Here is a 16,170-nt window from a genome sequence, read left to right as displayed (position 1 = left end):
CCACGTCCTCACAGATAATAGTTGGGTTCTTAACCCACTGAGCCACAGTGGGAACTCCAAAGTTTTTGTTTGTTTGTTTGTTTTAATGGCCACATCTGTGGCATTCTGGGCCACAGATCAAACCCAAGCTGCAGCTGTGGCATTCTGGGCCATAGATCAAACCCACTATATTGGGCCTAGGATTGAACCCATGCCTCCAGTGACTGGTGACACCACAGTTGAATTTTAACCTATTACACCACAGCGGGGACTCCAATGCAGGTATTTTAATAAAACAGATTTAAGTGTAATGCAATTCAGTTCAAGACATCACACCTGGCCATCATCATCTCTAGCTGGACTGTGAAATTTCAGGTTGGACGACTGGCAAATTATGGTCAAAAGAACATATCTCTACAACAATGGATGGAACATGACAGACGAATCAAGAATTGCCTGAGACAAACAGCTAGAAAAACAATCCAGATGGTGACTAGTAAATTGTCAAAATAGCCATTTGATCAGAAAGGTATAGTTATGAGCTATGGGAATTTACTTATGGCTATGAATTGCCATACCAGAATCTTCGTAGTGTTGGCATGGACAGCTTCTTTGATAATAGAAAAAGACAGTCCCTGCTCAAGACACTTAACTTCCATTTGCCAGAAAATTATAAAATGTTCAAGCATACCGCCTCTGTGGTATGACTGACCCTCTGTCCAATGTGAGGTTTTGAATTGTGGAAACTGTACAGCCATGCAAGGTGGCCACATAAAAGTTTCTCCTCCATATGGTAGCTCAGATGCCTTCTTCTGATCGCCAAAGTGTGAAAAGTCACTTATCAATTCGAAGTAAGGAATTACTATGACAGGGAGAGAAAACTATAGTAAGAAAGCAAGTGTGAGAAATCAGGATGCTTGGAAGCAGTTTGGAAGAATGCAGAGAGAATTAATATATCCAAAAAGGAATAGGTGTAGTGCACCTACAAAAGTTTGAAAGTCCTTCAAACAAAGGCTAAATACAGTGGCCTCTTTTCCTTAGTTTTTGGTGGTCCAAAGCAGCCAAAGACAATATCCAACAAGGATGTGTTTGAATTTCAGAGGTTCAAAGTCTGTAAAACATAATGCCTTCACCCATGAAACTGCTATCAAACCAAGTAATTAATATGAGGGCTATTTCTGTCATATTAAATAAATAATCATAGATAAATCTCTTATCCTTGGGACTCAGTTTCCTCATTTGTAAAAGGGGGCGGTATTCTAGATAATCATGAAGGCCTTTTCCAATTCTAAATTTCTATGATTATATATCCTTAAGGGCCAGATAGCAAAATGGGTTGTTTTAGCAGAATTCAATTAAAAAAAAAAAAAAAAAAGCCCAGGTTGTCTCCCATCACCATGAAAGCTCTGGGTAAGTACCATGGAGTCTAAGTGTCCTAGTTCCTCTTCCTTCTTGGCAGCATTTATTCTCATGTGTTCAGGTATCTTATAGTCTGGGGCTGTCTTCAAATTAAAGTCTCCCATATACAACTGGGCCTCTTTGATGGCTTGAACATCTTTGGGATCTTCATAGTCATCACCAGGTTTACTCTTGTACCTATCAGAAAAGCAGAAAGCCCAGCCATAAATAGAACAATAAACTAATTTGTCTACTACAGGTATGAAATCCAATTCAATCATGAAGCAAAAGCGTAGGAGTTCCCACTGTGGCTCCATGAGTTAAGCACCTGGTGTTGTCTCTGTGAAGATGCAACTTTAATCCCCGGTCTTGCTCAGTGTGTTAAGGATCCAGCATTGCCACAAGCTGCAGCGTAGATCACAGATGTGGCTTGGATCAGGTGCTGCCATGGCTGTGGGGCAGACTTGCAGCTGTAGCTCTGATTTGACCCCTACACCTTAAACTGCCATATGCCACAGTTGTGGCAATTGAAAAAAAAAAAAACAACACAGCATAATTCTGAGTCTGAGTCTCTGCTTTTGTCTGTAGAATCTAAGAATTTTGATTTTTATTTTTGTTATTTTTAATTGGCTATTTTTATTATTATTGACTATTTGTACTCTTTATTTTTTTAATTTTAGTTGATTTACAATGTTGTGCTGGTTTCTGGTGTATAGAAAAGTGATTCAATTATACATATATATGATATATATATATTTTTCATATTCTTTCCATTATAGGTTATTATAAGATATTGAATATAGTTCTCTGTGCTATACAGCAGGACACTGTTGTTTATCTATTTATATATAGAAGTTTGTATCTGCTAATCTCAGTCTCCTAATTAATCCCTCTTTCCCCCTTTTCCCCTTTGGTAGCCATAATTTTTTTTTCTAAGTCTGTGAATCTGTTTCTATTTTGTAAATAAATTTGTTTGTATCAGATTTTATTCTTTTTATCTTTTTTCTTTTTTTTATTAACCCACTGAGTGATGCCAGGAATCGAACCCACACCCTCATGGAGCCTATGTTGAATTCTTAACTCACTGAATCACAACAGGAATTCCTGTATCAGATTTTAGATTATGCATATAAGTGTTATATTATATGAACAACTATTTTTAAATCAACTCAAGCAAAATACTAAGTAATTAAATAAATAAAAACCAATCACTAGGTGGTGTTGAAATAATCCGAATCATTCTTAGCCTGTTAACTTCTAAGTAATTTAGATCAACATCATTATTTATTCCTTCAAGAGAAATTAAGTCTTGTATATGATTTTTTATTTTTTTTAATTTTTAAAAATTTTTTTCAATGATTTTTATTTTTTTCCATTATAGTTGGTTGGATATGTTTTTTTAAAATCCTTAAAAGTTAATTGAACCTTTTTTTAAACATTTGACTGTCATAAAATCTGTCATAACATTTTCAAAAAGGGCATACAGTTCAAAATGACAGCACGAGCACAAACACATTTGCCTTCCCTTCTCCCCCCAAATTCCATGGAATGGCATTTTGGAGATATTAAAGGGAGTAAATCATTAGGAAAGCTGAGAATGAGATAGAAAGCCATAAGCAAACTGATGATATAGTTCTAGAAGACAGAAAGCGGGTGAAATCATATTAATGAATAAACTAGACAAATGAAAACTCTAGTCCAGAATACCCCCATGGAGAAGGTTATAAAAAGAATTGGATGTAGTCTTCTTGGTAGAGATCCTAGGAGGCTCCAAGCAAAGAGTGAGCAGGTATGGAGAAGAGAACTGAATGCTACACATTATTTGGCAAAATTCATTAGAGGATTGGAAAGGAATGCTGAGGAATTCCTGTTGTGGCATAGTGGAAATGAATCCGACTAGGAACCATGAGGTTACAGGTTTGATCCCTGGCCTCGCTCAGTGGGTTGAGGATCCAGCCTTGCCATGAGCTGTGGTGTAGGTCACAGACATGACTTGGATCTGGCATTGCTGTGGCTCTGGCATAGGCTAGCAGCTACAGCTCTGATTAGACCTGGGAACCTCCATATGCCATGGGTACAGCCCTAAAAAGACAAATAAATAAATAAATAAATTTTTTAAATAGAAAAGGAATGCTGAACCATTTAAGCCCTATCAACTTTTCCATTTCCACACATACAAGGTTGTAGCAACCTTATATCTAAACTAAAACTGAAAAATAAATTTCTACAGAAACTGATCTCTCTGCTTGGAAAATACTAATGTATCTAGGATATGGGTTGGCACTTCAGTGCAGGGATCAAGTTCTTTAAAGTGAAGTCCGTCAGTCAATATGAGCACATAGCTTCAGTCAGTCCTTTAGAAGAAAACGAACATATATATATATATATAACAGAGGAAACACATGCCATTGCATGTAGTAACAGACAATTGTTCATTTGTGTATAACAGCACTGAAAGGAAAGATCAGTGTTTAAGTGGAAAGAAAGAAAAATAAGATAGAAAATACTTCTGCTTTGGCCATGTGAGAGAAAAAAAGCCCATGATTATCCTTATGCTATAAATAACTAGAACTGAACAACAATAAATGAAACAACTATGTTCAGACATTGAATGATAAGCAGTATGGGACTTGTGAAACAAATAAGTTTTCCTTGGAATTCTCTTGCGGCACAGTGGATTAAGGTTCTGGCATTGTCACTGCAGTGGCTTGGGTCACTGCTGTGGTGCCAGTTCGATCCCTTGCCTGGGAACTTTCATACGCTGTGGAAATCTACCCTCCTGCCCCAAAAAAGTGGTCCTTACTATCCCCTGCTTTCTGCATGGAGGAAATTACCAGACTATGGAGCAGGGCTGGAATCCCAAATGCTAAGTGATCTCACTACTTGAAGAGACAGAAATCAGAGCTCAGAGAGGCCAACATGTTCAGAATTTTGTGGAGAGGAATACCCAGGACTATACCAAGAAATCTACATAGGGCTCTCTTGAGTTTTTAGCTGATTATTAATCTGTACACTTGTAATGTGAAACACCATGAAGCTGGACAGAGAATAACATCTGGGGAAAGTCAAATCCTGGGAAGCTGTTAAGACAAATAATTCTCATAGTTTACACATGGCTGGGACTCATTCATAATCCCACCAGCTAGAGAGACTGTATTAGATGCAGAAGACATTCAGTAGAGACCCCAAAAGAGTCATTCCTTCAAAGTAGGAGAAACAGACAACTTAGACAATACTATCAATAACCGTGTCCTCACTGACATGTGTAAAACACTATACTCAAGAATGTAAGAACATACACTCTTTTTCAAGCATGCATTGAACTTTAAGACTATATGCAGGCCTATGCAATTTCCAATAAATTCAGAATTTAAATCACAGACTATTCCATCACCACAAAATAGCTAAATTAGAAATCAAACAAAGATATTTTTAAAACCTCAAAATATTTGGAAAACAGACAGCACACTTTAAAATAAACCACAAGTCAAGGAAGAAATCAGAGATATTGGAAAATATTTTGGACTGAGTAATAATGCAAATACATCAAAACTAATGGAATGCATTGAGTGCTTAAAGGGAAACTTATACTTTAAGTAGTATATTAGAAAAGAATAAAAGTGGAAAATCAAAGTTTATACCTTAAACATAAACTTTAAGATGAAATAAAAGAGTTAAAACCCCAAAAACTAAAATGATGGAAATAATATAGAACAGAAATTAATTACACAGAACTCAGACAATACTTTTTCTAAAACATATAACCAAAAGCTAGTTTCTTCAAAAAAGTAATAAAACTGATAAACCTCTTATTGGAATGATCAATAAATAGAGAAGATACACATGAACAATACCAAAAATAAGAGAGTTATTGGCTGTCTATCCTTCATGGCTCAGCGGGTTAAGAATCTAGCATTGTCACTGATGGCACAGGTTCATTCCCTGGCCTGGGAACTTCCAAGTGCCATGGGTGTAGCCAAAACAGAGAGAGAGGACAGCACAACAGATACCACAGAAATTAAAATAATACATTAGGGAATAGTATGAACTGTGTTATGCCAATAAATGTAATAACCTTGATGAAATGCACAAATTCCTTGAAAGACACAAGCTACCAAAACTAACCCAAGAAGAAATAGATAATAGAAAATCTGAAGAGCACTATAATAATTAAAGAGTTTTTATGAGTTCCTGTCATGACTCAGCAGTTAATGAACCCAACTAGCATCCATGAGGATGCAGCTTCAACCCCTGGCCTCGCTCTGTGGGTTAAGAATCTGGCATTGCCATGAGCTGTGGTGTAGGTCGCAGACACGGCTTGGATGATGCATTGCTGTGGCTCTGGCATAGACCAGTGGCTATAGCTCCAATTCGATCCCTAGCCTGGGAACCTCCATGTGCTACAGGTATGGCCCTAAAGAGACAGAAAGACCCAAAAAAATTGACTTTGTAATTTATAACCTTCCTTCAAAAAATACTCAAGTCCAGATGGCTTCACTGATCAATTCTATCAAACATATACGGAAGAAATAATACCAAGCCAATTCCAAATCTTCCAGAAAATAGAAGAAGAAAAACTTCAACTCTTTTTGAGATGAGTATTATCCTGATAACAACCTAGAAAAAACATGACATACATAAAAGTAAAACTAAAGACCAATATTCTTCACTTCATTAATAAGACACAAAAATCTCTAAAAAAAATAATAAATACTAGCAAATCAAATTCAGCAATATGTTTTTTGAAAATATCAAAGGCCCATTTATTTTTGTCTTATTAATATATAATTGATGGAGTTCCTGTCGTGGCTCATGGGTTAATGAATCTGACTAGGAACCATGAGATTGTGGGTTCGATCCCTGGCCTTGCTCAGTGGGTTAAGGATCCAGCATTGCCGTGAGCTGTGGTGTAGGTGGCAGACACAGCTCAGATCCCATGTTGCTGTGGCTCTGGCGTAGGCCAGTGGTTACAGCTCCAATTCGACCCCTAGCCTGGGAACCTCCATATGCCGTGGGAGTGGCCCAAGCAATGGCAAAAAGACAAAAAAAAAAAAAAAAGATAATTGACGCACAACATTGTATTAGTTTAAGGTATACAATATAATGATTTAATGTGTATATATTGCCAAATGTTTATAATACATTTAGTTAACATCCATCACCACAGTTACAATTTTTCTTCCCTTATGATGAGAACTTTTAACATTTACTCTCTTAGCAACTTTCAAAAAACAAGAGAATACTGTTAATGTCACCATGCTGTATATTACATTTCTAGAACTTATTTATCTTATAACTGGAAGTTTGTTTTTTCGATCACATTTACCATTTTCTCCTATCCTTTCACTCCACACCCCCTGCCTCTAACTACTACTAATCTGTTTCAGTGAGTTCATACTTTTAAGATTCCACATTTAAGTGAAATCATATAGTATTTGTCTTTCTCTGTCAGACTTATTTCACTTAGTATAATGTCCTTAAGTTCTATCCATGTTATCATAAACAGCAGGATTTCTTTTTTAATGGCTAATAATCTGTTGTATATATGTGCCACAGCTTTTTTTATCCATTCATCCATAAATGGAGACTTAGGTTGTTTTCATGTCTTGGTTATTATAAATAATACTACAATGAACATGGAGGTACAGATATCTCTTTGATATAATAATTTTATTTCCCTTGTATATATAACCAGGAGTGAAATTCCTGGGTCATATGGTAGTTATATTTTCAATTTTTTTAGGAAATTCTCCAGTGTTTTCCACAGTGCCTGCACAAATTTATGTTCCCACCAACAGGGCACAAAGGTTCCCTTTTCGCCACATCCTCACCAATACTTGTTACCTCTTGTCCTTTTGATGATAGAGAGTCTAACGGGGTGAGGCAATATCTTGTTGTGGATTTGATTTGCATTGCCTTGTTGAGTGATGATGTTGAACACTCATATACCAGTTGGGCATCTGTATGCCATCTTTGGAAAAAATATCTATTCAGTTTTTCTGCTCATTTTTAATTTTAATTTATATATTTTTTTGCTATTGAGTTGTATGAGTTAGTTATAAATTTTGGATATTAACCCTTTATCAGATACATGATTTCAAATATTTTCTTTGATTCCATAACTTACCTTTTCATTTTTTTATGGTTTCCTTTGCTGTACAGAAGCTTTTTAGTTTGATGTAATACATTTATTTGTTTTTACTGCCTTTGCTTTTGATTTCAAATCCAAAAAAAAAAAAAAAATCATTGCCAAGACTGATGTTAATGAGGAGCTTACAACCTATATTTTCTTCTGGAGTTCTATGGTTTCAGGGCAAATATATAGGCAAATTCAGAATATCCTAATGTTGTAAATCACTTACACATCTAGCATGAAGCTTAGAAGACAAATGTATTTAAAAATAACTACAAACACAATGATTTGTTAAAGGATACACAATGTAAAAAGGTGTAAATTGTGACATTAAAAATAAAGTGTGGAGGATTAAAAATGTTGAGCTTTATGGTGTGTTCAAGGTTAAGTTGTTATCAGCTCAAAATAGACTGTTAAGTCCCATATTAACTACAAGAATCTATAATAAATACAAAATACATAAAGAGAAGGAATCCAAGGACACTACTATAGAAAATCATCAAATCAGAAAATAAGAGAACATGGGAGTTCCCATCGTGGCACAGTGCTTAACGAATCTGACTAGGAACCATGAGGTTGCAGGTTTGATCCCTGGCCTTGCTCAGTGGGTTAAGGATTTGGTGTTGCTGTGACCTGTGATGTAGGTTGCAGACATGGCTCAGATTCTCCGTTGCTGTGGCTGTGTGGCGTAGTCTGGGAACCTCCATATTCTTCGGGAGCGGCCCTAGAAAAGGGAAAGAAAGAAAGAAGGAAAGAAAGAAAGGAAGGAAGGAAGGAAGGAAGAAAGGAAGGAAGGAAGGAAGGAATGAAGGAATGAAGGGAGAACTGTTTAAAAATAAAAAAGAACAAAAAAAGAAAAATAGGAATTACCACCAGAAAACAATCAACAAAATGCAATAGTAAGTCCATACTGATCACTAACTACTTTAAATGTAAATGGACTAAATTATTCAATTGAAAGATACAGAGTGACAATAAATAAAAAATGAATGTATAAATGATCAATGAATGAAAAGAAAGGAAGACAGATCCACTTGTATGCTGCCTACGAGAGATTCACTTCAACTATAAGGACACATACATACTGAAAATAAAGGGATGGAAAAAGATATTCCATGCACATAGAAACTGAAGTATACAGGGTAGCTATACCTACATTAGACAAAATAGACCTTAAGCAAAAGATTGTAATGAAAGACAAAAAAATCATGATATAATGACAAAGGGGTCAAGCTAACAAGAATATAAATATTAATATTTGTAAATATTTATGCACCCAATGTGGAAAAACTTAAATATAAAATAAAATTAACAGACCTAAAGGAAGAAATAGGCAGCAATACAATAATTGTACAGAACTTCAATATTCCACTGCCAACAATGGAGAGAGCATCAGAAAAATCAGTAAGAAAACACTGGACTTAAATGGCATATTAGACCAGATGGGCTTAACAGATATTTATAGACATTCTATTCAATAGCAGCAGAATACACATTCTTCTCTGATGCATATGGAATATTCTCCAGGATAGGCCACAAAACAAGTTAATAAACTTAAGAACACTGAAATCCTATTAAGCATCCTCCCAGTCACAACAGTATGATATTTGAAATCAATTACAAGAAGAAGACTGGAAAATGCATCAATATACGGAGATTAAATAACATGTTACTGAACAACTAACCAAAGAAGAAATCAAGAGAAATTTAAAAATATCTTGAGACAAATGAAAATAGAAATGTAATATTCCACAAAACTTATGGGATGCAACAAAAGCAGTTCTAAGAGATAAGTTCACAGCAATAAATGCCTATATCAAAAATCAGGAAAATTCTCAAATGAACTAATTTCACATCTTCAAAGAACCATAAAAAGAACAAAGCCCAAAGTTAGTGAAAGGAAAGAAATAGCAAAGACCGGATCAGAACTATATGAAATAGAGACTAAAAAGATAATAGAAAGGATAAAAGTAAGAGCTGGTTTTTTTCTTTTTTTAAGATAAACAAAATTGGCAAACCTTTAGACTCACCAAAAAGAGAAGACTCAAATAAAATCAGCAGAACTATAAAGGATCATTAAGAGAGTACTATGAACAATTGTACACCAACAAAGTAGACAACCTTGAAGGAATGGATAAGTTCCTAGAAACACACCATTACCAAGACTGAATCATGAAAACACAGAAAATCTGAACAGACAAATTACTAGTAAGGACACTGAATCAGTACTCAAAAACCTCCCAACAACAACAACAAAAAATTATAGGACCAGACAGTTTCACTGATAAATTTTTATCATTTTTTTTTTTTTGTCTTTTGTCTTTTTAGGGCCACACCTGCAGCATATGGAGGTTCCCAGGCTAGGAGTCTAATTGGAGCTATAGCTGACAGCCTACTCCAGAGCCACAGCAATGACAGATCTAAGCCACATCTGTGACCACACCAGAGCTCATAGCATCACCCGATCCTTAACCCACTGAGCGAGGCCAGGGATCAAACCTGCAACCTCATGGTTCCTAGTCATACTCATTTCTGCTGTGCCATGACAGGAACTCCTTATAAAAATTTTAAAAATAATTAATACCAATCCTGCTCAAACTCTTCCAAAAAAAGAGGAAATACTTCCAAATTCATCAGCATTATCCTGATACCAAAACCAGACAAGGATACTACAGATAAAAGAAAATTTTAACAATATTTTAAAAGGATAATACACCATGATTGAGTGAAGTTTATCCTAGGAATAATGATTTAATATTTGAAATCAATCACTGACCCACAATATTAAAGAATTTTTAAAAAGCTTCTCAATATACATATAAAATCATTTGATAAAATTCAACACTCATCTCTGATAAAAAATAAACTTAGAAAATCCTTTCAACAAAGTATAAAAGGAAATTAATGGGATGCTAGTGAAAGTAACCCCTTCCTTGCTCAGGTGTCAACTGGAGAAGAATGAGTAACCTGGACTTCTACACTCATAATAAGATGACATTCTCCTTATCCTGCTGAAATTAAAGACAGCTAAAACAGAATGTATAAATAACATTCACTGTCTCATAACATAATACCTAAAATGTCCAGGTTTCAATAAAAATAATTTGACATACCAGAAATCAGGATGACATCAATTTGAACAAGAAAAGACAACTACCAGATACCAAATCCAAGATAAGAGAGAGATATTTGGATAATCTGACGAGGATTTAAAGCAACTGTCATAAGGTTCTTCAGCACATCATTAGAAAGATGTTTGAAACAAATTAAAAAATAAGAAGCCTCAGAAATAAATGGAAAATTAGAACCAAATGGAAATTTTAGAACTGAAATATATAATAACCAAAATAAAACCCAATGGATGGGCTCAAAATCAGAATGGAAGAGACAAAGCAAGCAATCAACTAAAAAATAAAACAACAGAAATTACTAAATCTAAACAACAGAAATAAAAGACACTACGAACAAACAAACAAACAACAAAAACCAGAGCCTCGAGGATCTAAAATTTGCATCAATAGAGTCCCAGAAGAAGAGGATAAAAAGGATAGGACTTCAAAATAGCTATAAGAAATAGTGTGGAGTTCCCATTGTGGCTCAACAAGTTAAGGACCCAGTATTGTCTCTGTGAGGACTCAGGTTTGATCCCTGGCCTTGCTCAGTGGGTTAAGGATCTGGCATTGCTGTGAGCTGTGGTGTAGGTTGCAGATGTGGCTCAGATCCCGCATTGCTGTGGCTCTGGTGTAGGCCAGCAGCTACAGCTCCAATTCGACCCCTAGCCTGGGAACCTCCATATGCCGCAGGAGCAGCCCTAGAAATGGCAAAAAAGACAAAAAAGACACACACACACACACACACACACACAAACTTGTAACACTGTCTGATATGATATGGTTCTAAAATGTCTGTAGAAGAAATATTTATACAATTAGACAGGGGAAATGAGGAGGGTGGGTAAAGGGACACAGAGGTAGGTAAGGTTTCTTATTCATTTGAGCTGATAAAATGTCAACACCAGTAGACTGTATACATTATATAATACCTAAACACCAAAAAGCTATACAAAGTGATACACTCAAAAACATTATAGATGGAGCTCCTGTTGTGGCTCAGTGGGCTAAGAACCCAAGAGAGTGTCTATGAGGATGCAGGTATGATCCCTGGCTTCACTCAGTAGGTTAAGGATCTGGCATTGCTGCAAGCTATGGTGTAGGTCACAGATGTGTCTTAGATCCACTGTTGTCATGGCTGTGGTGTAGGCCTGCAGCTGTAGCTCTGATCTGACCCCAACTGAGGAACTTTCATATACCTCAGGTGTGGCCATTAAAGAAAAAAAAAAAGTTATAATCATATTGGAATTCCAATATATTCAAGTATCCACAGGAAAGCAGGGGGAAAACAGAAAAATGAAAAACAGAGAACAGAAAACAAAATATAAAATAGCAGATATAAACTCTAAACAACAATCATTACATTAAGTGTAAATGGTTAAATATACCCATTTGAAGAACTGAGATTGACAGAGTGGGTTAAAAAACATAATCCAACTATATGTCAAAAAGACACTAACTTCATATGTAGTGATATAAGTAGACTGAAATAAAAGAATGAAATTTTACACCATCAATATTGAATGATTTCTCTTTAAGATCAAGAAACAAGTTGTGGATGCCAGCTCTCCCTATTCTATTTCAACATAGTACTGGAAATCCTAGCCCGTGCAATACAAAAAGAAAAGGAAATAAGAGGAAAATGGTTTTGATAAGAAGAAATAAAACTATGTTTATTTTCAGATTACATGACTGTCTATACAAAAAAATCCCAAGGAACCTACCAAATACTCTCAGAACGAACGCAACAGTTTAGCAAGGTCATAGAATACCAGGTAAACATAGAAAATGCAATTTTATTTCTATACCTTCAATGATCACAAACATATAAAAAAATTTAAAATAGTACCATTTATAATTGCTCCCCAAAGTGAAATACTAGTGTATAAATCTAACAAAATGTGTACAGGACTTTTACATTGAAAACAACAAAACACTGATAAAAGAAATAAGAGGAGATCTAAATAAATGTAGAATCATACCAGACCCATGGACCAGAAGACAAAAAATATGTCAATTCTCCCCAAACTGATACACAGGTTGAACATAACTCCTATCGGAATTTCAGCAAGATTTTTTTTTTTTTGGTAAATATACAATTTATATGGAAAGGCAAAGTAACTAGAACGGCTAAAACAATTTTGAAAAAGAATAAAATTAGAGGAATCAATTTACCCAATTTCAACACCTATTACATAGCTATAATAATCAAGACAGTATGAAACTGGCAAAGGAGGAGACACATAGATTAATGGAACAGAAAGTGAACCCAGAAAGTGAACCCACATGAATATGCCTAAGTAAGTTTTGACAAAGGTGCAAAAAAATTCAAGAGAGGAAAGAGTCATTTCAACAAATAGTACTAGAGCAATTAGATATCCATAGGCAAAAAACAAACAAAAACCTAAATATAAATCCCACACCTTATACAAAAATGAACTATAAAATAGATCACAGGCTTCAATGTAAACTGTAAAACTATAACACCTTTAGAAGAAAAATAGGACCTAGCGTTAGTCAGAGTTCTTAGACAACATCAAAAAACAAGATTCACAGAAAGCAAAAAAAAATAAAATAAAATAAAATAAATTGGCTTCAACATAATTAAAAACTGCTATTCTGAAAAATATCCTGTTAAGGAAATAAAGATACAATCTATATAGACTGGGAGAAAATATCTGCCAACAACATATCCAACACAATACTGATATCTAAAATATATAAAGAACTCTCAGGAGTTCCCATTGTGGCTCAGCAGAAATGAATCTGAATAGCGTCCATGAGGACTCAGGTTCAATCTCTGGCCTTGCTCAGTGGGTTAAGGATCTGGCATTGCCATGAACTGTGATGTAGATTTGGATCCCTCATTGCTGTGGCTGTGGTGTAGGCCACTGGCTACAGCTCCAATTCAACCCCGAGCTTGGGAAACTCCGTATGCTGTGGGTGCAGCCCTAAAAAGACAAAAAAAAAAAAAAGGACTCTCAAAGGTCAACAGTACAAAAGTCAAAAATGTTATTTGAACATGGGCAAAAGACATGAAGAGATATTTAACCAAAGATATAAAGTTGAAACATAAATAATTGAAAAGACGTGCTTGCTAAATGAAAGTACATTTAGAGACCTAAAGGCCCAAAGCAATAAGACGCTAGAAGGACATACAGGAAAAATACCTACTTAATGCTGGCATAGAAAATAATTTTTTTTTTTGTCTTTTTTTTTTTTTGCCTTTTCTAGGGCCACTTCCGGCAGCATATGGAGGTTCCCAGGCTACGGGTCTAATTGGAGCTGTAGCCACCAGCCTACACCACAGGCACAGCAATGTGGGATCCAAGCCGCATCTGCAACCTACACCACAGCTCACGGCAACACCAGATCCTTAACCCACTGAGTGAGGCTAGGAATCGAACCCGCAACCTCATGGTTCCTAGTCGGACTCGTTAACCACTGCGCCACGACGGGAACTCCAGAAAATAATTTCTTAATCCTTAAAAATCACTGGGTATGTTAGTAAAATGAAATTCCTAGACCTGAAACTCAAAAGGTCATTAATGGTCCACCATAGAATCACCACCTTGAAAGATCAAACTAACCTATCTTTAATATCTCTATCTATTTCCTTTAGTACTTTATGTAAATAACAATGTCAATAAATATAAAGATTTTAAAAGATTCTGAGAGATTAAAACAAAAGACTTTAGGTATATATAAAAAAAACTTACAGTTCCTCCCATTCCTTTTTTCGCTGCTGAATCTTAAATTGGGCCCTTTCAGCTTTTAATATAAGTTTCCTTGTTTTCTCAATTTGATTTTCCACCATAATTTCACTTAGGGTTTTAGGCCGAAATTTCTTCCCTTTTTCTATAATTGATTCTTCTGGCACACTAATACTCCCACCTGTACAAAGAGTCAACATTTTTAAAAATCTTTTTGAAACATCAAAATAAAACTCCCAAGTATTGTTTTTAACCTGCTAGTTTTAAAAATCCAAGAATGTAATTAATCTGTAAATCACAGTATGTATTAAGCAACTAGCATGAATTAAATGCCATAATAAGTATTTTAGAATATCAAAATTAAGAGATCTGAATCACAATTTTTGCTCCTCAGAACCATATTAAAAGGTTGGTGAGATAAGACATATATTAAACAATTAGAGAAAAAGATAATAAATAACAGACCACTGACAGATATTGGGAAGCTGGGAAAGAGTGTAACATGATGGTGGGGAAAGGGAAAAGCAAGTGAGTCTTATTTGACATGTGTAATTTGAGGTCACTATACAAGCTACGGTGGTCTATGGCCAATTAAAAAACTGGTCAGAAACATGCAAATCTAGAATTTAGAAATTATTGACTTGATCAAGACACATGAAATGATGTTCAACAACACTAGTCATCAGGGAAATGCAAATCAAAACCACAATAAGGTATCACGTCACACCCCTCAAAATGGGGCTGTTATTTAAAAAGATTACAAATAACAAGTGTTGGTGAGGATATGGAGAAAAAGAAAGCTTTGTGTACTATTGGTAGGAGTATAAATTGGTGCAGTCATTACAGAAAACAGTATGGAGATTCCTCAACAAGTAAAAATAGAACTACCATATGATTCAGGAATTCCACTTTTGGATATTTTTCCAAAGGGAAAAAAACCCAGTAATTGAAAAAGATATATGTACTCCTATATATATATATGCACGTGTGTATATGCACATACAGACAATAGAATACTACTCAGCCATAAAAAGAATGAAATCTTGCCATTTGTCTCTCTCACACACACACACACACACACACACACACACACGCCCAGTACCTCTGCAGCGACCTGAGCTGTGGCAGTTGGATTCTTCACCCACTGTGCCACAGCAGGAACTCCCATAGAGATATACTTTAGGTTTACATGAAAAAATATGGGTGATCATATAGTTATAAGCCACCATTTCATTTCCTATTTCAAATATATGGTACCATGGGGGGAAAAAAAGAGTTTAATGTGGCCTGGTGGCCACAGAAAATCTTTATAATAAAAGCATAATTCATATATATAAAATAGCTAATGAACAAGGACCTCCTATACAGGGAACTATACTCAACAGTTTTTAATAATCTATAAAAGAATCTGAAAAGTATACATATATATTGATATATGTATATATGTACATATTGTGATGTATATATGCATAACTGAATCACAGTGATGTATACATGAAACAAATGCAATATTGTAAATAAACTACACTTCAATTTAAAAAAAGGGTAATTCCATCCGGATCTTCAAGAATGGCAGAATTCAGAGAGGAGAAGAGTGAATTGGTCACTCCATCAGGAACCTGGATGTAGAAGTTTCGGACATAATTAGGAAGCGGCAAGCAGGATAATAAGCTTAAGCAAGTCAAGTAGTTTGAGAGTGCACTATTGGAAACAGAATAGGGATATATTGTGGAAGGATTAAATATGAGGATAAAACCATTATCTCGAATTGATCCTAGGTGCAGAAAGCAGTCATTAACGGTTTCTCAATGAAGAGAGTGAACCAGTATTAGTGTCA

General features: G+C 35.3%; 1 protein-coding gene across 6 annotated transcripts in view; it reads right to left on the bottom strand.

Annotated features, from left to right (window-relative positions):
- CFAP44 (cilia and flagella associated protein 44) overlaps positions 1-16,170 on the bottom strand; it is a 139,999-nt gene that overhangs the window by 28,726 nt on the left and 95,103 nt on the right. For all 6 annotated transcript variants that reach the window (XR_014824806.1, XR_002337897.2, XM_021070360.2 and 3 more), the window contains 2 exons: positions 14,340-14,514; positions 1,398-1,575 (listed from right to left, as the gene is read on the bottom strand). Coding sequence is in view for 4 of the 6 variants with exons in the window: in XM_021070360.2 (XP_020926019.2) it covers positions 1,398-1,575; positions 14,340-14,514 (353 nt within the window). In the remaining 2 variants the exon portion in view is untranslated. The remainder of the gene's footprint in view (positions 1-1,397; positions 1,576-14,339; positions 14,515-16,170) is intronic.

Source organism: Sus scrofa, chromosome 13, assembly GCF_054392235.1.
Source record: "Sus scrofa isolate SSC_HxYL_T2T_F1_AM1 chromosome 13, Sscrofa_HxYL_maternal_Yorkshire_Landrace_v2.0, whole genome shotgun sequence".
NCBI classification, from domain to species: Eukaryota; Metazoa; Chordata; class Mammalia; order Artiodactyla; family Suidae; genus Sus; species Sus scrofa.
This window is presented reverse-complemented; position numbering and strand designations above follow the sequence as displayed.